Source organism: Protopterus annectens, chromosome 1.part2, assembly GCF_019279795.1.
Source record: "Protopterus annectens isolate FY-2018-M chromosome 1.part2, PAN1.0, whole genome shotgun sequence".
Lineage (NCBI taxonomy): Eukaryota > Metazoa > Chordata > Ceratodontiformes > Protopteridae > Protopterus > Protopterus annectens.
The window spans coordinates 947,244,337-947,266,340 of NC_056727.1; the positions used below are offsets into that span (position 1 = coordinate 947,244,337).

Genomic DNA, 22,004 nt, shown 5'->3' on the forward strand with positions numbered 1-22,004 from the left:
CTGGTGTGGGGGTCGGTTAGCAAAATCCTTTATGTCTTATCAATTCAATGATCTTGCCAATGGTAGCAACTTAATTGTGGGGAGCCCTTTCACTCATCCAATTTGTTGCCTGATGTTAAGGACTTAGTAGGGGAGTCTGTGTGCCTCTCTTTGCACTTTCTTTTCCCAGGGATATTTAGAGCGGCTGCTCTGAATCCACAGAGGACTATGACTGAGCCTGCATTGACTTGTTGAGGCTGTCCATCCTGCTCTAATTTTGGGAATTCTGATAAATGGGATGAAGGACCAATAGATGGGTGCCAGGGGCTAAAAGTGATATCGGTGAAAGCTCTGCCCGTGCCCTATGAGGAATATCTAGCATCTTCTTTATAACCTCAAACACTGACCCTAAATCTGTCTGCATTAGAGATCCCTGACCATAAGCCACATTTGTCTCAGCCAAAGCAGACGTAAGCAGCACAGAAGAGGGATGCCTCAAGATTGAGGATAATTTTCCATCTCCCTCCTCCTCAGTCTCAGCTGCTTTCAGATGTTCCATCCCATCAGCTCACTGTAGGCCGAGGACTCTGAGACCAAAAATGTCTACAAATGATTTGGTCACCAAGGATGGTGCAGAAGAGTCGACATTGAGCAATCCGCTCCAAGATTCCTCTGATTTTGAAGGTGTCTGCTTTGACTGAATTTGATAAAAAGACATCAATGCTAAGTTAAAGGTACTGGTTGGCACCAAAAAGGCAGGCTCAGGCTGAAGTTTCTGCTCCAAAACCATTGGTGCTGCAACTGGGACCAGGGGAAGTGCAAGCAAGGGTGAAAGTGGGTCAACATGAGCCACACTTGAAATGGGAGGAATGAGATGACACCCTTCTCAATCTTTACTTTCAGGAAAGGCATCATCATCTGGTCCTAACTAAGTGAGGAAGTTAAAGGTGGGTGGAGGTAAGGAAGTGGGACAGTTCTTTTTCTGAAGAATGCCAGCTCACAGATTTAGTAGGAGACTTATCTTAGATGACAGTGGTTTCAGAATCAGAAGGAGCCAACAGAGGAGTTTTTACACTGACAGAGGTGCAAAAAGGATACAGCTGTTTCTGCCTCAGAACTTTTGGGTCCAAGGAAGGGCTAGCCTCATCCAGTTCTCTTTTTCTTTCTTCCTTGTCATTGCCTTTACTCCACCACCCCCACCCACCTTTTTCCTTTTGCTTGTCTGGTTTGTCCACCAAGGAAGCCCAGCTATCAGGAGGAAGACCTTTTAAAATTAACTTATTTCTCCAGATGGCCAAAGGAAAACGGTTCATATGCCTTGCATGTGGCATAGTCTGTTTCCAAGTGCTCCAGCCCCAAACACACTACACAAAGATCATGTGTGTCCCAAGATGGGATTTTCTGGCCACACTTGCCACATTACCTAAAGCTCTTATCCATACCAACAAACTCAGCAAGAAAAATATAACTTGTGCTATACACAAAAAAACAGAAAATTATCATCTACACTGACTTATCAAGCAGCAAGAAATAACTAGAAGGAAATATTAAAAGTTACACTTAAGTAATATAACAGAGATGATAATACAAGACTTTTTTGTGTAGAAGTAAGAAGTGAAAAGGGGAGCTAAGCCTCCTGCCCAGATGCTGCAAAGAGCTGAGAAATGTAGAGAATATGGACAAATGTAGCGAAGAAAAACACAGAAACAGTGCTACTTATATAAAAAATGCAAGAGGTAAAAGGATATAGTATTTGAGAAGCAAACCAAAAGGGGAAAATGGTTTACTAAGAAGCACTTAGCTTCTGGTGCAGAGATCCATCCATCTCTGCAAATGAGATCTGAGGTTAGGGCACAGGGAAATTATGGGAGGAAAGTTTTTTCCCCGAAGCAGCTTGAAGTAAAGAGCACTGGTAGAAGTGTCTTTATTCACAGCTTTCGTCTATCAAATGTTAGACTTTATCAGAAATACTACACAATTCCCACTACACCGTTTTATTCAAGCACTTAACCAATAATTTTCCTAATAATCTTAATTGAGTCAACAATTAAATAACAATCACAACCTATTCTTAAAAAAAACATTTAATGATAATAGCTTCATAAGACCTGGATGGCAGTCTGCCTTCAACTTCAGCTGCCAATCAGTTTCTTTTTGTTCTAGTTTATTTTTAAAATCACCCCCTCTTAACATCCATATATACACAGTCTAAAATGTAAAACAAAAACTTTTTAAAACCTAAACAACCTTCAGAATGTTTGTATAAAGCATTTTTCACACCTTTGATTTTAATATCATACAAATGCTGCTCTTTAATTTGCTTTTGTAAAGACCTTGTGGTAATACCAATGTAAAATGCTGAAAGGAACCTAGTCCTTTAATAGTAAGTATGCAAGAGCTGACTAGAAGAATTGAGAGTATACTGGAAATGAAGCAGAGAGGTTTTAGGTGATGGAGACGAACAGCAATAAAATCAGAAACTTAATGTGGGATTGCAATTCAATAATTATATTTGTGAAATATGACAGTACAAGAAAATCTGGAAATATTGGACTTCTTCAAAATCTGTTTGATGTGTGGCAAACTCAAGTATATGCTCTCCTTCATGTCATTAATGTTTGGAAATATGCTTTGGGGAAGGGAAGAGAGGGGAGAATGCTAACTGTATGTAAAGAAAACACTTTCTTTTCTTAATAGTACTGTATTTGTGTTGCATAGTTTTCTTTGCATGCTAGTTTTGGGTGTAATGGGGATTGTAAACAGGTGCTGTTTTTATTTTTCTCCCCTCTTCTCTTTTCCTTCTTGTGCAGTTTTGAGAAACATAAGCAATGTAATGATTAAAAAAAAAAAAAAAAGAAAAAAGGAGCCTGGTTAAAGGGGCATGACAGAGTTCAAATTAATGTTTTTTTTTTTTTCATTCTTGCATGGGGAAAAGACTGATTAAGGACTTCTGTTTTAAGAGGGAGAGGGAAAAGAAAACAAAAGAACAGAGAAATTGGCTAGGACATAATGTTCCCTGAAAACAATCAGGGGTTTTCCCAGGTGTGACAGCTTTAAAGATAATACAAAACCAATTAGTCTTGAAGTAAAGCTCTCTCAGTTTTTTCCTTTTTAATTTAACGGAGATACTAATATAAACAGGTTATTTTGATTTTTCTTGTTCACCCTTCTTCTCTCTTTTTCTTTGTTCAGTTTTGAGAAATGTATGCAATGCAATGGAAAAAACAAACAAAAAAAAGCAGGGGGGGGGGGCAGACTGGTCTGGTTAAAAGAGTATGACAAAAGAAAAATCAGTGTGTTCTTCCCATGCTTGCATAGGGAAATGACTAGGTAAAAACTCTAGGCAGTATCCAGTAACAAGTTTATTATAAAGCATGTAAATGAGAAAGAAAAAGAAGTTATGTACCTACAATAACGTTCCATGTTAGTTGTCTTCTTCTCGCCTTCTTTCTTGCTGGTTGAGTTCGGAGCCGATCCTCGGCTCTGACTCAGCCATCTTCAAAAGCTCGAGAGCTGCTTACCGGCTCAAGGCCCCCCCTATATCCCATGATGCCTGGCACTAGATACCCAGATCTCGTTTGGTAAGTCTAACTGCAGACATAATAATAAAGAAATCCTATCCTAGAATGCATAAATCCTACTGGACAGACTACTAGTCAGAAAGGAATAGCCAGAGAAGACTCAGCCAGTGAAAAAGCAAGAACTCTTCTCGGTCCACTAGGATAGGGGGATGGAGGGTGGGACGCAAGAAAGAAGGCGAGAAGAAGACAACTAACATGGAACGTTATGATAGGTACATAACTTCTTTATGTTAAGTTGTCTATCTCGCCTTCATTCTTACTGGTTGGGACAGCGTCCCTAGCACCTAAAAACTTGAGTGGCTCATCGGAAAAGACTCTTCAGAACAGTGGAACCAAAATCAACTCTGCTCCTGGAAACCAAATCCAACTTGTAATGCGAAATGAAAGTATGTGGGTTGGCCCATGTAGCCGCAGCACAAATAGAATCCATGGGCAACCTACCTTGAAAGGCCACCAAAGTAGCTAAAGCTCTGGTGGAGTGACCTTTTGGTTTAACTGGCAATTCTTTATTCCTCAGTTGATATATGAATGTGATGATAGAGGTCAACTGCCTGGATAAGGTTACTTTGGAGACCGGAAGACTTTGTTTACCTACTGCATAAGACAGGAAAAGTTGATCTGATTTTCTAATGTCCTTGGTTCTATGCAAATAAAAGCGTAGCTGCCTGTGAACATCTAACTGATGCGACTTATATTCCGCCCTGTTAGAGTGGTTAGGGAAAAACACAGGAAGGTCTATGGACTGATTTAAGTTACTCCCTGAAGAGACCTTAGGAAGGAAGGACGGATTAGTCCTAGGAGCAACCCTGTCATTGTGGAACACAAGGTATGGGGGACGGACAGAAAAGCCTGTGGTTCCGAAACTCTTCTGGCTGAAGTAATAGCTACCAGGAAGAGGGTTTTCCAAAATAAGAACTTCAGCGAACAAGAAGCTGCAGGTTCAAAAGGGGGCAAAATTAGCGAAGTTAAAATCAAATTTAAATCCCACGGTGGTGGAGGATCTCTCACTGGGGGCCTGAGCAGAGTGGTTCCTTTGAGAAAGGCTTTACACAGCTTATGGGACATGATATTGTTTTCCGACAGGCCAATGTGAAAATTTGAAATTGCCGCTAACTGGGCTCTAATTGTAGCTGAAGCAGAACCAGCATGGAAGAGTTCTGCTAGAAATTACAAAATGGAGTGCACTGGGGCTGAAAAGGGTTCTATGCTTTTTGCCTCTGCCCAGGAAGAAAAACGTTTCCACTTACTAGCGTAAGGTTTTCTGGTCTTAGACTTGTGTGATGACAAAAGGATTTCTCGCACAGATGGGGAAATATCTGGGAGCCTGGCTAGGGTTGAAGGTGGAGCGACCACGCTGTGAGCTGGAGAGTGTGCAGGGATTGGTGGAGCCCACCCGACTGATGAATCAGGAGGTCTGGAACTAGGTCCAGAATCCAGGGCTGTTCGAGAAGATAGGAGTGCAGGAACGGAAACCATATTTGTCGAGGCAAGTAAGGAGCAATGAGGATCATTTTGCAACCTGAAACAGCAGCCTTCTGAATCAATTTCGATATGAGGGGGAAGGGAGGAAATGCATAAAGAAGCCCCTGGGGCCAATCATGGACTAGAGCGTCTCTGGGGGGATGCCCGGGGAGTGGAAGGAGAGAGAAGAAATTGCTGCACTTGCTGTTGAAGGGAGTTGCAAAAAGGTCGCAGCAAGGTTGGCCCCATCTGCGGAAGATTTGGTCCGCAACCACCTGGTTCAGAGACCACTCGTGAGGCATGAGAATTGCTCTGCTCAGTCTGTCTGCTATAACGTTGGACTTCCCAGGGATGTGCATTGCAATCAGAAACCGTTGGGAAGAGATCGCCCACTGCCAGAGTCTGAGTACTTCTCCACATAGGGGTAGGACCTGGTTCCGCCCTGCTTGTTGATGTACCACACTATAGACATATCACACTATAGACATATTGTCCGTTTGAACTGCAATGGTCCCGGTAGGAAGAGAGTCCTGAAGAGCCTGCAACGCTAAGAGCACGGCCCTCATCTCCAAGACATTTATGTGCAGATGATACTCGTGAGGTTGCCAGGTGCCTTGGACTGTTCTGCCCTGATAATGCCCCCCCCACCCGATCAGGGAGGCGTCCATGGTCACTGTAGCCACTGGAGGGGGAAGAACAAATGGTCTGCCCTGGAGCAGTGATGTGGAGACCATCCACCACGCAAGGTGTTTCTTGCATGCCTGAGTGATCATAATCGTGTAAGACATGGGAAGTTGCTGGAAGGACCACTGGGTGAAAAGAAGCCACTGGAGAATCCTCATGTGAAAACGAGCTAGAGGAACAAGTACGATAGCTGCTGCCATGAGACCTAGCGTTTGAAGGACAAACCTGGCTTGAATCCTTTTGCATGCTAATAAAACCTTGACATGCTGACGAATCACTGAAACCCTGTCTGGTGGGAGGCTCGCTAGCATGTCTTTGGTATTTAAATTTGCGCCTATAAAGGTGATAAACTGACAGGGAGACAATGCAGACTTTTTGAAATTTATTGTGATACCTAGCCTGGAGCAAGTGTCGATGGTGCAGTCTCTGGCTCGCAGAAGGTGATGTCTGGTGGTAGCAGTGAGGAGCCAGTCATCGAGATATGGAAACACCTGGAATCCTTGCCGTCTCAGATGAGCGGTAACTACTGCCATACATTTGGTAAACACCCTGGGGGCTGTGGTGAGACCAAAGGGCAGATCTCTGAACTGATAATAGCTGGCTCCCAGCCAGAAGCGGAGGAATCTTCGGAAGCGTCTGTCCATTTTATGTGGTAGTACGTATCCTGAAGATCTATGGAGCACATCCAATTGTCCTGACCCAGAAAGGGTAAAATGGACTGGTGTGTGACCATCCTGAATTTTGTTCTTTGTACAGACTTGTTTAGTCTGCTGAGATCCAAAATGGGTCTCCAGTCAACTGTCTTTTTTGGTACCAAAAAGAACCTTGAGTAAATTCCGGATCCTTGTTGGTCTGCTGGGACTTGCTGGATGGTCCTTTTTCTTAGCAATTTTGAGACTTCTTGCATTGCTTGGTCCCTTAGATTGGGTGGAACATCTGGAAGGGACTTGTATGACTTTAAGGGGGTGCAAACGAAGGGGATTCTATAGCCTCCGGATATGACGGACTGTACCCATTTGTCTTGTGTTATGTCTCGCCAGGCTCCTGGGTACAGTGATAGGCTTCCCCCGACTGCCTCCAGAGGTGAGCAGCCGGGCAACCCTTCAGGGATGCTGGAAGGGCTTGTCAGGGAAGGATTCTCTGCTGCCCTGGTTTTGTGGACCCCCCTCTGCCACGAGGGCGGCATCTGTTATTGTTCCCTCCTCTGCCCCTGGAGGGAAACTCACCACGTGTGTTCAGCAAGGCTCCTTGGGATTTCCGGAACCACATCTTCCCACTCTTCTGACCCTTAGGATATGGTCTGGAGGGAGTGGAAAAATGGACTCCTACAGCAGAGAGTGTCTTGCCTTCCTGCTCACACCTGGTAAGGGTATCTTTCACCTATGATCCAAAGAGAGAGGAACCATCAAAGGGGGTGTTGGTGAAAGACGCTCTGAAAGGTTCTGCAAAGTTACATAGCCGCATCCAAGCGTGCCTCCTTAGGGCCATGCCTGTGCCTGCGGCTCTACTTGCACCATCAGCTGCATACGAAATGAGCTGCATGGAGGAGTTTACCACAGAATTAAGAGTTGCCAGCTGGGAGGTTGCCCTAGCCTGGGCCCCTTCAGCTGATGGATCTTGGAGGGTATCTCCAAGCTCCTTCAGGAGATCCCTCTGAAGATGGGTAAAGTGGCACAGGTAATTCAGGGACCGCATGGAAAAGGTCACTGAAGAGAACATCCGCTTCTCATATCTGTCCATCGTCCTGGACTCCTTATTAGGGGGATGGACAGATGAAGAAGTTTCAGCCAACTCATTCTTTGTGGCCGCTGCTACCACCATGGCATCAACGGGGACACCCTTGGTCAAGAACTGTTTGTCCTGCGGGGAAGTAATGAATTTTTCAGGTCTTCTTGGGGTCGGTTCCACTGTGTCTGGAGCCATCCACGCCTTTTGAGCCACCACAGACATCATTGGGTCGAAAGGCGGAGACACCCAGGAGGTGGAAGGTTGGGATCCAAACGCATCCAGGAATACTGACTCATCCTCGGAAGGGCTTAGGGTAGTCCAGTTTCCCCTCTGCCTAAGCATCTCAAGGATGTCTGAGAAGGAGACATCTTCAGAGGGGGATCTTGGGGACCCTTCTGACTCCTCTAAGTCGGTATCCAATGTAATAGACTCGGGGGAGTCAACATGCTTCCTCTTGCATTTTCTCTTGCGAAGTGGCTCCTCTGAAAGATCAGGGGAGGCCTCAGAAGAGGAGGATACACCCAAGGGGGTGTCCTGGAGCGCTGGATCCACACGCTTAGGGTCTGGAAGAGGGGCAGAGGCTGACGCAGGCACCTTAGGGGGAGGAGCCGATGGGGTCGATCGTGGGACTGACTCAGTTGCCAGCACACTCCTCATCACCTCGAAGGCGTCCCTGCCTGGATGCAGAGAAGGCTCAGGCTCTGACGAAACCAAAAGCCCTCCCCGCACCGAGGGAGATGGCTCCGAGGCAGATGTGGGAGCCGAGCTCACCTGCGCCGAAGCACCGAGAGGGAGAGCGGGGTTGGACAAGGGTCCAATGCCACTTGCCCCCTCTGAGCCGACGAGGGAGTCTCGGTGCCCAGATCCCTTCAGAGAAGGTACCATGGAAGGGATCAGAGCTGACGAAGGAACCGAAAAGGAGCGTATCGGCGCCGACGGTTCCACGACTCGAACCCCAACGAACTCCGGCTCCGAGCTCAAAGGAAGAGTCGGAGGAGGAATATCAATAGCTGTGGACGGAGCCAACTCCTGATGAGGAGGGCAGGACCACATTTTGGCAAGGGCCTGCGACTTCAAGAGCCTACTGACCATTCTTTCCAAATCATGGTCTGAAAGTCTAGAGGACCGAGAAGAGTGGGATGATCGGTGACTACATTTTGATTGGAGCAGGGGTGACTTTGGAGCCAAACGTATCGACTCCAAAGAAGGAGACCTGGATCTCTTTCGACTCTCAGCCGGCTCAGAAGACCGTGTCGGAGCCGACTAGGAGGGACATCGGTTCCAGCCGGAGCCGAAATGGATTGTGAGGCTTCACCCAATGACAGCTCTGAACTGGGAGCTGACGGTTTAGGTGGCCTGGAAGATTTCACCGGCTGAGACTTCGACAGTGAATCTTGGGGTTTAAGCAGACCCCTCAGAATCAATTTATTTTTGCCCTCCTGCAGGACTCTTGGACTGAAGGCATGACAGATGGAGCAAGAGTCCTGGAGGTGCACAGCACCCAGACAATAAACACAAGAAGTGTGACCATCTGTGAGAGACATCTTCTGACAGCATGAGTCACACTTCTTGAATCCAGACGGTTTTGGATCCTTGGACATTCTTGGAAGAAACCCAAGGACAAGTTTTCACACAAAAAGCTAAGGTAACCGATAAAAAATATTAATACCCTACAGTTACAACCCACTACAAGTACTACTACCACAAAGAAAAACAAACTTATCACTAACACTACAGATTATAGAGAAAAAGTTTTTTTTTTTTTTTTTAAAGGAGATAGTAAAGAAAGGTTAACCTCTAACTCAAATGGAAAGAACCTTTCTGTGGAAAAGGGAGAGAAGGGGGGAGGGGAAACTCTCTAATTTAAACAAGTTTCTTAGGAAGGGAAAGCTATTTAGAGGAAAAAAACTAAATATAATAAATAAAGTCTAACTAACGACTAATTCTACACTACAATACAGTAATTTTTAGAGGAAAATAACAGTAAATAACAGTAATAATAAAGAAGCTTATATGACCTGAGCCAGTAGAACAACCTCGCAGCAGAAGTGGCAAACGAGATCTGGGTATCTAGCACCAGGCATCATGGGATATAGGGGGGCCTCGAGCCGGTAAGCAGCTCTTGAGCCTTTGACGATGGCCGAGTCGGAGCCGAGGATCGGCTCCGAACCCAACCAGCAAGAATGAAGGCGAGATAGACAACTTAACATTAATGAGTATTGCAAGGCTTTTTTTTCTGATAAACAAGGTACCCTTAGCAATTTTGTGTCTGGTTTGCATGTCACTAGAAGACAATTTGATAAAGAGAAATGGCTTGGACGAAGTTTTTGCTGAAAGCGTTCAAGTGTTTTCTCAACTGGGAGAGTTATACAGATATACAAAATCAAATAGCACTTACTAATAGCACAGGCTGTACCATGGGTCTTAGCATGACTAACCTTTATTTTTGTTTAACTTTAGCCTGTTTGTGTAGCTATCAACTTAGAACTTATGTTCTTATTAGGAATCAAAAACTAATATTTGAAGATGTACATATTTTTGTGTGTTATTGTTAAGTTCATAGGTTTTAGGAGGTTTTTTTTTTTTGGGGGGGGGGGGGTGTTGTTCTGTTTGAGGGCTTTCAAAAAAAACCCAAAAAAAAACAAAAAGTTATCTAAGATGTGACATAGGCACAAATGGATATGACAAGAAACAACTGTATAAAAGACCAACCTGCCGAACAATATACACATGTAACATAAAAGTTGGAACTAGACATTTAGCAAAAGAGCAAGTATATATAAAAGGTGGTAATAATAACTATATAAGAAAATTATGCTTTCTGTAATGTATTTAAATCTGAAAGATAAATATAAAAGAAAGAGAGAGCAGTAAACTATATTAAAAATGCAGAGTGCAAATAGCTATGCTACAGGAGACACACCTGGAAAGAACAAGAAAGGTTTTCAGGATGGTTATTCAGCGGAATATCTGGGGCAAAGGAAAAGAGGAGTACTTATATTAATTACAAGAGGAGCTCTAATAGTGATAGAAGAGGATACAAAAGATAATAATGGAAGATGCATAGTACTAAGGGGCTACTGGCTAGGGAGGAGGATTACACTGGCTGCTATAACAGAGCTTAAGAAAATCTGGGAGGAATAATCAGCTTTCAGCAAGGAATATTACTTATAGGTGGAGGCTGGAATTTGGTTTGTAACAGTGAAGATGTGTCTGGGGGGCCTAGAAGGGAAAATATAACAAAGGATGGTAGACTTTTGAAGAAATTTATGAAAATTTTGGCATGGAAGATGTGAATTCAGTACTAGGAGTTCAGAGTGAATTTATATATTACTCACCAAGATACAAGAACTGGGCTAGGCTAGATAGATTTTATATCTCACAGGAACATGTATATTTAGTTGAAGGTCTTGAAATGCATCCAATATCTATTTCAGATCATGTGCCAATAATAACTAAAATAAAAGCACAAGGCAATGAAATAAAAATGAGACACTGGCACTTTCCCACCTATCGGTTGAAAAGAGAGGAATTTAAGGAGCTATATGTCATGTACAAATCGGCCTATATTGGGGCAAATGATGCTCCCATGGCCGTACCCTGTATCTGCAAGAAACATTTGTCCTGATAAAATGAAATTCTTAGTGAGCACATGTTCCGTGAGGCTAATAGGAAATATATTGAACCTGGGCTGGTAAAGTTCTGTTTTGTATAACCAGTACTTCAAGGCCTCAAGCCCTGCCCAATGCGGAATATTGGTATACAAGGCTGTAACGTCCAGTGTGCACAATAACCAGTCCGGTTCAAGTTGCATTTCAGAAATGACCTGAAGAAATTCAGTGGTATCTCTGATTCTTGCTCTTACACATTTAAGTAATGGTTTCAGATATTTAGTGAGGAATAGGGACAGAGGTTCGGTGAAAGAAGCCTTCCCCGAAACAGTGGGTCTACCTGGGGGACTGCAGGGATTTTTGTGTATTTTGGGCAAAAAATAAATATATTGTTGGCTGGGATCCATTAAAGTCAAATGGACCCTAGTGGTATTATTGATAATACCCTCTTCTAAAGCTAAAGACAAAAACTGATCAATCTGTTTTTTGAAGAAGGGGGTGGGGTCGATGCTTAAATGGGTGTAATATCAGACACCCGAGAACTGTCTGTTAGCTTCCCTATCATACTGTGTCCAGTCCTGCACCACTACAGTCCCTCCTTTATCAGCTCCTAAAATCACCAGCTCATGGTTGTTGGCCAACTTTATGATGTTATTCATATCGATCTTTGAGATATTGTTAGCCTTATATCTGTGATTGGATTCATGGATCCCAGCCAACAATATATTTATTTTTGCCCAAAATACACAAAAATCCCTGCAGTCCCCCAGGTAGACCCATTGTTTCGGGGAGGGGTTCTCTCACCGAACATCTGTCCCTATTCCTCACTAAATATCTGAAACCATTACTTAAATGTGTAAGAGCCAGAATCAGAGATGCCACTGAATTTCTTCAGGTCATTTCTAACATGCAACTTGAACCGGATTGGTTATTGTGCACACTGGATGTTACAGCCTTGTATACCAATATTCCACATTGGGCAGGGCTTGAGGCCTTGGAATACAGGTTATACAAAACAGAACTTTACCCGCCCGGGTTCAATACATTTCTTATTGGCCTCACGGAACATGTGCTCACTAAGAATGTCTTTTTTTATCAGGACAAATGTTTCTTGCAGATACAGGGTATGGCCATGGGAGCATCATTTGCCCCAATATATGCCGATTTGTTCATGGCATATATTGAGGAACAGATCTATGACTGCTCCCACAATCTATTTTTGGGAGAGATGGATATTTGGAAGAGATACCTGGATGATTGCTGGTTGGTCTGGAGATCGGATGCCGAATATCTATTGGAGTTCATTAGTTATTTAAATGAGAATAAATGGGGAATAGAATTTATGGTTAATTATCACAAAGACGGGATTACCTTTTTGGATGTTTTAGTGATTAGGGCTCCGGATTATACATTGATCACTGAAGTCCACCATAAATTCCCAGAAAATAACTCCCTTCTCCATGCCACCAGCTTTCATCCCCCCCATATCTGCAAGAACATACCCAAATCCCAATTTATGAGAATGAAACACATTTGTTCTGATGAGAGCACATATGGGCATTTCAGAGATGACCTGGTATCAAGATTCAGAGACAGGGGGTACAAAATGGACATGTTCTACAAGTTAGAAACTGTGTAGAAAATATGGAAAGGGAGCACCTCCTTCAATATAAAGAACAACACAAAGGTGAGGGATTCCCCTTAAGGTTTGTGACTACTTATGGTCGTAGCACAGGGGTATTGATGGACAGTGTCCAACACCACTGGAATATACTGTTGGCTGACAACAGATTTAAGTGAGAGTTTGGGAAACAAATGTAAATTTTCATTTAGGAAAGGAAAAAATTTGGCAGCACACTTTAATCATTACAAACAGCATGAGAAGGATAAACAGTATGCTCAAGTCACACTTTCAGGGGACCTCTTAATCGGATGTTTCCCATGCGGACATTGTGTCCATTGCCATAGGATTCTTAAACCAAAAGCTTTAGTAGCCAAAATACTGCTCAGGTCTTTGACATCACATTTTTTGCAAACTGTCATACAGACTGGGTAATATACCTTGCTAGCTGCAGTTGTTCAGTCTTTTACATAGGGCAAACATCGAGGCCTTTGAAATTTAGAATGTCTGAACACTTTAGTGACATTAAACACCATAAACAAACTAGTGCATTATACAAACACAACATACTGCATAACAATGCTGTATTTAATTTTACAGTGATTAATAGAATAGGGGGGTCCAGATCCCATAAATCTGACTGGCATCAAATATTAAATACCAAGGAGAACAAATGGATCATTAAGTTAGGGGGCTTATTTAAACCTGGACTAAATGAGCACCTTTAATTGGTCTCATGTTTGATTTTTAATTATATATAAGGAGCAATATGTTTAATGCATTCACACTGATGAAGGCTAAGTAACAGGATAGCCGAAACCAGTCTGATTTTTTACTCCTTATGTGCTTTTGCACTTAATAAAAAAGTCTGATTTACTGCCACTCTTTGCTGGTCTCATGCTTTTTTGTATCAGTGAGATAAACCTGGACTTGGGATTGTATACATTTCTCCAAAATTTTAGAGATAGGAGAAAGAACTGCAATTGGACGGTAATTGGAGAGATCTGTGTGGTCACCACCTTTATGCAGGGTTAGAATGAAAGTCATTTCCTAGGTTTTAGGGACAATGGATTCAGAAATAGACCTATTTCTAAGTATGCTAATGGAGTACACAATGGCTTCTACAGCAATCTTTAGATATCCTATAGGTAGATCATCTGCTGCATTAGAACCAGATTTTAGTTTGGAAAGTAGTCTTTTTATGGTAGTGGTGGGAATGGGTTTTAACATGAAGGGGGATATTTACTGGGTAGAGGTGTAAGTAGAGTTGGGAGTTGGTGATGAGGAAAGGTGGTGGGTGTGCTGGGATAGTGAAGATGATACAGAACTAGTATGGTTTGTGCCTAAATCAGGTTGGGAGAGGTTTGATGTAATGTTAGTTATGGTATTAATGAAATGGGTATTAAAGAGACTGTCAATGTCAGAGTGACTTTTATTAGGAAATAGGGTAAGATTATTTTTAGATCCAGGATTTAGAAGAGAAGAAATGGCATTCCAGATTTTTTTTAGGGTTGGCCTTGTTGGTTTGGAATTTTAGGTAGTATTCTTTTTTGTGCTTTGTGACTTGTTTATTTTTTTAACTTGGTTGCAAAGTTGCCTGAAATGTTGTAAGGTGGATTCATTTTTTTTTTTTTTTTTGCCATGGCTTCCAGATTTTATCTGTTTTGCATTAATTGTTTTGATGATTTGGTTAACCAAGAGCAATAGTTAAGATTTAATTATTTTATCCTGAGGAGGTGCAAGTTTATTAAGAATTTCTAGAAAGGTAGTGTTGAAATGGTTAACTGCATTGTCAAGGGGAATGGTCTTCAGGATATTCCAGTTTGTCTGTTTCAATTGATTGAAAATTGCTTGTGGGTTTAAAGTTAGTCATATTCCGGGTTTGTTTGTAGTGGTGTTCTTTCTGAAGAGAAGGGGATGTTCTGACTACACAGGCGGGAGACAATCACTAAGAGTGTTTGACAGAGTACCAGCAGAAGAAATTTTATTTGGATCAATGACAAGTATCCAGTCTATGACAGAGCCTTCAACATTATATTTGTTGAGCGTTGTCGCCTCACAGTAAGACATCGTCCTGTTCAATTCTCAGCTAGAGCGTCTTCTTTGTGGAGACATGCGTGAATGGGCGTACCTTCATTGAAGGTTGTGCATCAGAGCTGACAACTCGGCACGTAAAAATCTACTGCCAATCATTAGCGGACCGGAGTTCCGCTGTGGCGAACCCTAACCGGGAAAAGCCGAAAGACACAACAAGTAGGAGATGTTATCACTTGGGTAAAGTTAAATAAGTTGATATTAGAGGGTGGAAATTCAGTCCAGAATTGTGACCAATTAATGTTTACATCACCCAGTATAATGGTTTCATTGTAGATTGTGGTGGAGATCCAGGCCAGGATATCTTCAAGAATAGGTATGCTATCTCCTGGGGGGAATTTAAAGTATAACAATACAGAGGTTTTTGGTATTTATTTTTAAGAATGATATTAGGACTTCTGCAGTAGAGAAATGTGGGATACTGTTGGTGAGAGGAGTTATAAAGTAGGATTTAGGGAAGATGAATTCAACGCCTCCTCCTTTCTTGTGTGGTCTATCTTGCCTTATGGTATTGAAACCTGTGGAAGGAATTCTGAATCTTTGATATTAGGTTTGAGCCAGGTTTCTGTAGTAGCAATATATATCTGGTTGGATGTGGGATGTCCATGCGTGGAAGTCTGTAATTTTGTTATGGATGCTTTGGAAGTTAAGTGTCACTAGTTGCAGGGATTTGGGGCATTAAGGTTGTTGGGAGCTATTTACTGAAGTAGGATCTGGGTTGGGGTGAATATCACCACTGAGAAGTATAGTTGATGAACTGGGTATATAGTAGTATGGTTGTTGGTGTTTTTTGGGTCTACTAAGTTTTATACTATGATAGTATGTTGGTGTAGAAAGAATTTTATATTTGGAGAATAATAATGGAAGATTGGGATAAATGTTGGATGATATATTGGAGTAGCTCTTTAAGTGATGTGGGAGACATGAAGTAACTTTTGTAGGCTTTGAGGAAATTTAAATAAGGTTGTAGCCTGGGGGAAGTATTTCCTCATTTCTTGTTTCGTGTTTTAGCCAAATTTAAGTTATGGAGAAAATGTCTGTGGAGTGGTCGGAAATATATCCATTAGTTGGCTTTGAAATGCTTGTGACTCCCTTAGGATAAGCTGGAATCCGGGTATGGAAAAGAGAAGTTTAGTCTGCATTGATTCACCTCCTGTCACCATGGCTCTCACCAGCAAAATCAGAAGGAAACAGAAGTGAGGCTTCCTTTGCTGATTTGTTGAAACTACAGGTAATTATACTGCAGCTAGACCTGACTACTTCTTCAGTCAGATACTTTTCATGGCTCTACCTGAATTTATGTGAAGCAGTTATTTTCTGGCATTCTTATAAATGGTGAAAAATAATGTATGCAGCAAAACCCTATCTATAAGTTAAAAGTACATGGATAGTCTTCATGAAATGGAAAACAGAATATAATTTGAAAAAAAAAATGAAACTGGAACTCATCAGAATTATATCACAAACAGCATAACTTAATTCCAAAACACATTTGACAGTAATACTGCTGGAAACTTGTATGCAATTAAGACTTACCACAGAAGCAAGAGTATGATGGCTCAACAACTGTTGCTTTGACTGATGAAGACATATCAATTTCCAATGTATCATCTGATGAAGAGGAAGAGGACAGACCCAACAAATGTCCTTGCTTACCACATAGTGAGCAGCTTATAGGACTGGCACTAGGACCCCTTGGGAACTGCATTTCCTCTTTGGCATAGTTCCTTATTGCTCCACTGTGATGTAGGGGTCTTTCTCGCTGCCATATGTAATGCATTGGTGCAATAGCCATTACCTGAAAGCAGTTTAAAAATGAATTAACTGTAACCGCATAAACAAGATGTCATGTGATTACACACAGTAACTCTAAGTGCCTCTCTAACCAGTTGCTCTACATGCTGTACCTCTGTTACTGGTGATTCAGTCTAACACATACATATATGAAAATATGTGGCACAAAGGTCAAACTTCTAACCTAGATAAGGGGAACCTTGGCTTGAAGTCTTGGGATACTACAACAAAAGCTAGAGTTCTGCCAAAAAAAAAGAAGAAAAGATTGGCAAATTTCGAAAGAAGATTGTATGAGATAATGGAAGAAATATAAAGGCAGAAAGGGAAGAAAATGTACAGACGAAGAGAAGATGTCAGCTGAGCAGAAAAGACTGCAACAGAGACTGAAATTGGAAGAGCAGCAAAAAGGAGTTTATAAGGCTGAAGGAGGAGACAGATGATAAGGATGTGCTGTGAGATGGAAATGGTACTATAATGAGGAGGAGCCAGATTATATGGAAGTGCTCTGTGTGTGTGTGTGTGTATGTGTGTGTGTGTGTGTGTGTAATATATATATATATATATATATATATATATATATATATTTTTTTTTTTTTTCAGAAGCTATGCAGATAGATAAAGCTCTTAAAGTAAAAGAAAATGACCCAGAGAAAAGAAGCAACTGCTCCTGTACAAGGATCACAGCGGAGCCACAAACTGTGAGGTATGATAGAAGACTTTCTGTCAGGACATTCCAAAACCATATACCTCTTTGGAAAGGGTCATAGGTGTAAAAAGTCTGTTCATGGTTGGAAGGCTGAGCCTGATAACTTGAAAGCCACACCATATTTTGGGTTACATGTATGGCTGTGCAGCTGAATGGGTGTTAAAGATAGATGATTCAGAAAAGTCTACAAATTCTAGCATACAGGCCAGTTTTGGTGGCATGACCAGGTGACTGACGGAGCTGGCAGGGAGAATGGGCATATCAATTCTGGGGGGGGGGGGGGGGGTAGAACAAGCCATGCACTGTCACAGTCCCTTGGACTAATGCAAATGAGTAGCCTGAAGGTCATTATGCATATCAAACCACAGACTGGTTGCAGCCTTCAGTGTGGGTTTGCTGTTGGCCATTCGTTTGCTGTTGGCCATTTTGGCTTGCCTTGACTGGATTAAGACCATATTTGTGGAAACATGTTAAAACAAAGTAAGTAGCTCTTCTGATTATCTCTACACCAGGAAAGTAAAAAGTTATATTGCACTTGTTTTATTCTAATATTCTGTTAGAATAATTTAAAAACACTTTGTTGTAAGTGCATTATTCTGTCTTTATCTAGTGCCATCCAGGCAATGTTAAAGTAAGTATCTTTGATTACTAAATCACACTTGCTTAAGTTATTTTGAATGATCACTACTGCTTCCTGCTTTTATTTGTGCATTTCACTGTATTTTTTGTAAAAAAAAATGGTCTTCCTCTCACTGCTACTGTTCTAAGTCTGTCTTGAAATCATCTTCAGCAAGGGATTTCCAGATAGCTGTTTAACTGGTTTGTGCTAGCATTCCACTTGTGTGTCTCTTCTACTGTGTTTTCACATTAGGAGGACTGGGTTTATTCATCTTGTGACAGGAGGTGATTGCCTGATCTGAGTTGGGAAATAGACAAAAGGAATTCATAGTGTAGTCATTTTATTGGCCAGAGGGCTCATTAGTTGGCCTTCTTTTTTCTGTGCTGCTAAAAAATGTTGCACATTTGCGTGGGTTAACAGTGCCCTGTACAGTAGCAAACATCTAGAAAGCAAATTTTCTCTGTAGAATGGTCCATCAAACAATATAGAGCAAATATCTTGCATGCCTACAAGCTTACAGCAGCTAGTTGGGCATTGAGTGGCAATACCTACAGATTTAGTAGAATTCAGTACTGTGTAAATATTAAAATTAGTAGAATTTAATACCATTTAGCATAATCTGCACAAATAGCACCCTTATTAGTCTGCACCAACAAAGTACCCTTCATAGCCGTCTAACCTGAAATAACCAGTACCTTGTAGCTCACCAATCAAAGGATTGGACAGTATGGATATGCAATTTTCTAAATTCTCTGTAGCCATCTTGGTGGATATGGACATCTTGAGACAATGTAGTAATTGTCTCATGTTTACCAATAACCTCTTAATCCTTAAAGAAGCATGCACAGTATGTGAGAGGTGGAGGCTAAACTCCCACATACAAACATACATCAGGTTATGAAACCATGCTCACAACATCCACCTCACAAGGCATACAACACACACACTAGACTAATGTGCACTGAGGCACTTAAAAGCAATTTTCCAAAAAAAAAGATTACCTAGACTGTACATTGTCAAAGCTATGCCTCAGCAAGCCAAAAGGCAGTCAGAAAAAACAACACCTAACACCACACATACTGTCACTCTCAGTGGAGCCCCAAACACTAAGTCCCTAAGGCAAGCAAACACATTTCCCTGAACTGTTTTCACAGAGGACTTCATTGTAAGATATACTGATGTCCCTCTAACCAGGCTGAACAAGGAAAAGCTAACTGTTATTTGCTTATCTGGAGCTAGGATCTGACAAATCACATGCGCACTCATGTCATTATGCCACAGGTACCAGTATGATTCCATCATGGTAGGTGTAAATGACCTGACATGTACCTCCCTGGACTATATAAAGAGAGACATTATGGAACTTTAAGAATATGTGTCTCAGGATGGTATTAGCCTAGCAGTGAGCAGCATATTACCATCACCAAAGATTATGCCACAACATGAGCAAAAAATGACTGAGTTCAACAACTGGCTGTCTCTCTGGTGCCATTCTAAGTGGGTGTAATATTTGTCATTTTGTGAGGACATGGTTAACAGACCACATTGCCTTGCCAAGGATGGTCTACACCTTTTCCCTCTAGGCTTTCATAGGTTCATAGGTAGGTACTAGGCTGTCTGCCCGAGGGCATTTTTAAGCCTAGCCAGAGTGTGTCGGCTTTCACCGCCCCATTGATTAATTAACTGAGCCTCTGTCAAGCAGAGCCAATGAAGTGATCCAAGGGGTGTATTTTCTGTTACCCATCCACTCGTCAATGCTTCTCTTGAAGAGTGTTAGTGAGGGGCTCTGCCTAATGTAGTTAGGAATTTTGTTCCAAAGCATGGGGAGTCTCTGTGACAGGAATCTATCCCTCCAGCATGTTATATTTATTGTTGTGGTGAGGTTTAGCTCACTAGAGCGCTTGGCTTGCAGTGACTTGGATTTCTTTAGGTGGAGCATGTCCATCAATTCTGAGTTGGACATGGCTTTGTAAGTCAGGCAGAGATCACCTCTGAGTAATATGCCACTGAGTACAGCTGCAGTTTTTTCAGTCGGGCTGCATAGGACATTTGTTTGAGGCCAGTAATCCTCTTGGTGAGGTGCTTTTGTGGTCTTTCCAGCTGTTGGAAGTGTCTTGTGAGGTACATCCCAAATGGTGCATTGTACTCTATGATGGGTCTGATGAGTGACGAGTATAGGGACACTATAACCTCTTTATTTCTAGATGCGAACCCCTTGGTAATTAGATGGGTCACATACAAGGATTTCCTAACTACTTTGGCAATATGATTGTCACAGGAGAGATTACTATCTACCTGGGTCTCCAGATCTCTTATTACCTCTTCTGTATTAAGGGGGCTGCCGCCTATGTGGTAATTCATGGGTGTTTTGTTTTTCCCAAACGGGATGACTATGCATTTTTTGGCATTTAGCTTGAGGCCATGACTTTGACACCAGGTGTCTGTCTCAGTAAGGCCTTTTTGAAGGATGTCCGTGTCAGCCAGAAAATCAGTTATGGCTCCCAGTTTGCAGTTATCGGCGAACTTGGTTAGCCATAGTCCTCCTGTGTTTTCCTGTACTTCTGAGAAATATATGCCGAACAGTAGGGGTCACAGAACTGAGCCTTGCGGGACACCACTTGTGACTAGTTTAGAGTCTGACCTGGAACCCGCTATTCTTACCGTGTGAGTTCTGTCTGTAAGCCAATTGGCAACCCATCTTGTGACGTAGGGGTTTATGTTCAGGCTGGTGAGTTTTTCTATAATATCCGAGTGAGGAATGGTGTTGAATGCCTTTTTGAGATCAAGATAGGCTGTGTGAACCACCTTTCCCTCGTCTATGGCCTTGGTGACTGTCTCGAAGAAGTCAACCAGGTTTAGTAGGCATGATCTGCCCTTAACAAAGCCGAACTGGGTTGGGTGAAGTGTTTGGAGGTTCCCAATGTCTTTGTTGATGAGTTCCATGATGATGCGCTCCATAGCCTTGCAGACCAGGCTAGTCAGGCTTATGGGGCGATAGTTACCAGGTTCAGTTGTGGCCCCTCCTTTGTGGAGTGGAATAACCATTGCTGTGCGCCATTCTATGGGCATGTAGCCTGTGGAGAGGCTGAGGTTGAACAGCGTGTTTAGGTGGGGGGTTAGTTTGTTCTGTAGTTCATGCAAGACGCAGCCTGGGACACCATCTGGCCCCATTGATGCTGTGTTTTTAGCTTTTGAAAGGGCTGTTTTCACCTGTGCTTCTGTGATTTCCGGGACACTGCACTTTTCTGGTATTGTTGTGGGCCCTTTTGAAGGTGAGAGGGAGGTGAAGTTTGCACTGAATCTATCTGCCAGTATGTTGGCAATATCAGTAGGTTCAGTATATTTTGTGCTATTTTGCACTAGCTCAGAGCATATCTGCGAGTTGCCACTTAGATTCTTGACATAGCTAAAGAAGGCTTTGTGGTTATCTTTCAAATCGTTGGCTATTTTTCTTTCGAAGTTAGCCTTGGATTATTTTATGAGGGACCTTAGTTTCTTACTGATACTGATCAGGGATGTCTTTCCTTCTTGGGATTTGCTTTTTTTCTGAACTAGTTTCCTCCTTCTCCTCAACTCCTTGAAGGCTTGTGTGGTGAGTTGAGACGTTAGAGCTGAGCTGAGTTACAAGTTTTTATTATTTTAATAAATTATTGGTGGATTCACTGGCTAATTGTTCTTCTTTGCGTTTTTGTTTAAGTGGTTCCTATATAGTTTCCTCCTTCTGTTGTATAACCTGTTTATGACAGGGGTCCACCAGACTGGTTTCCTTCTCTTAGGGGAGTGAGTCTTGGTCTTGCTAGGGATGGCACGATCCATGCATCCTTGTAGGTGCGCATAGAGTGCAATTGTAAAGGATTCTGCATCTTGGGCAGTGTTATCCTTTAGCGTGGGGGCTGTGAAACTTACCACCTCTGCCTTAAGTAAGGTGAAGTTTGCTTTAGAAAAGTTTTTCACTGTGGTTTCCTTGGTTGGGGGTGGTGGTGGGGTGTGGACATCCAGGGTGATTAGTTTATGGTCTGATCTAACCAGTGATGGGTTGACCTCCGGTAAGGAACACATGTCGCCCATGTTGGTGATGACCAGGTCCAATATGTTGTGGCCTCTGGTAAGGGAGTTTACCAGCTGA

The 22,004-nt window shown here is 42.3% G+C and overlaps 1 protein-coding gene across 2 annotated transcripts in view; it reads right to left on the reverse strand.

Moving 5' to 3' along the window:
* Positions 1–22,004, reverse strand: part of SPDYA (speedy/RINGO cell cycle regulator family member A) — a 1,384,696-nt gene that overhangs the window by 84,533 nt on the left and 1,278,159 nt on the right. For both annotated transcript variants that reach the window (XM_044059902.1, XM_044059901.1), the window contains one exon: positions 16,296–16,557. In XM_044059902.1, coding sequence (XP_043915837.1) covers positions 16,296–16,557 — 262 coding nt within the window. The remainder of the gene's footprint in view (positions 1–16,295; positions 16,558–22,004) is intronic.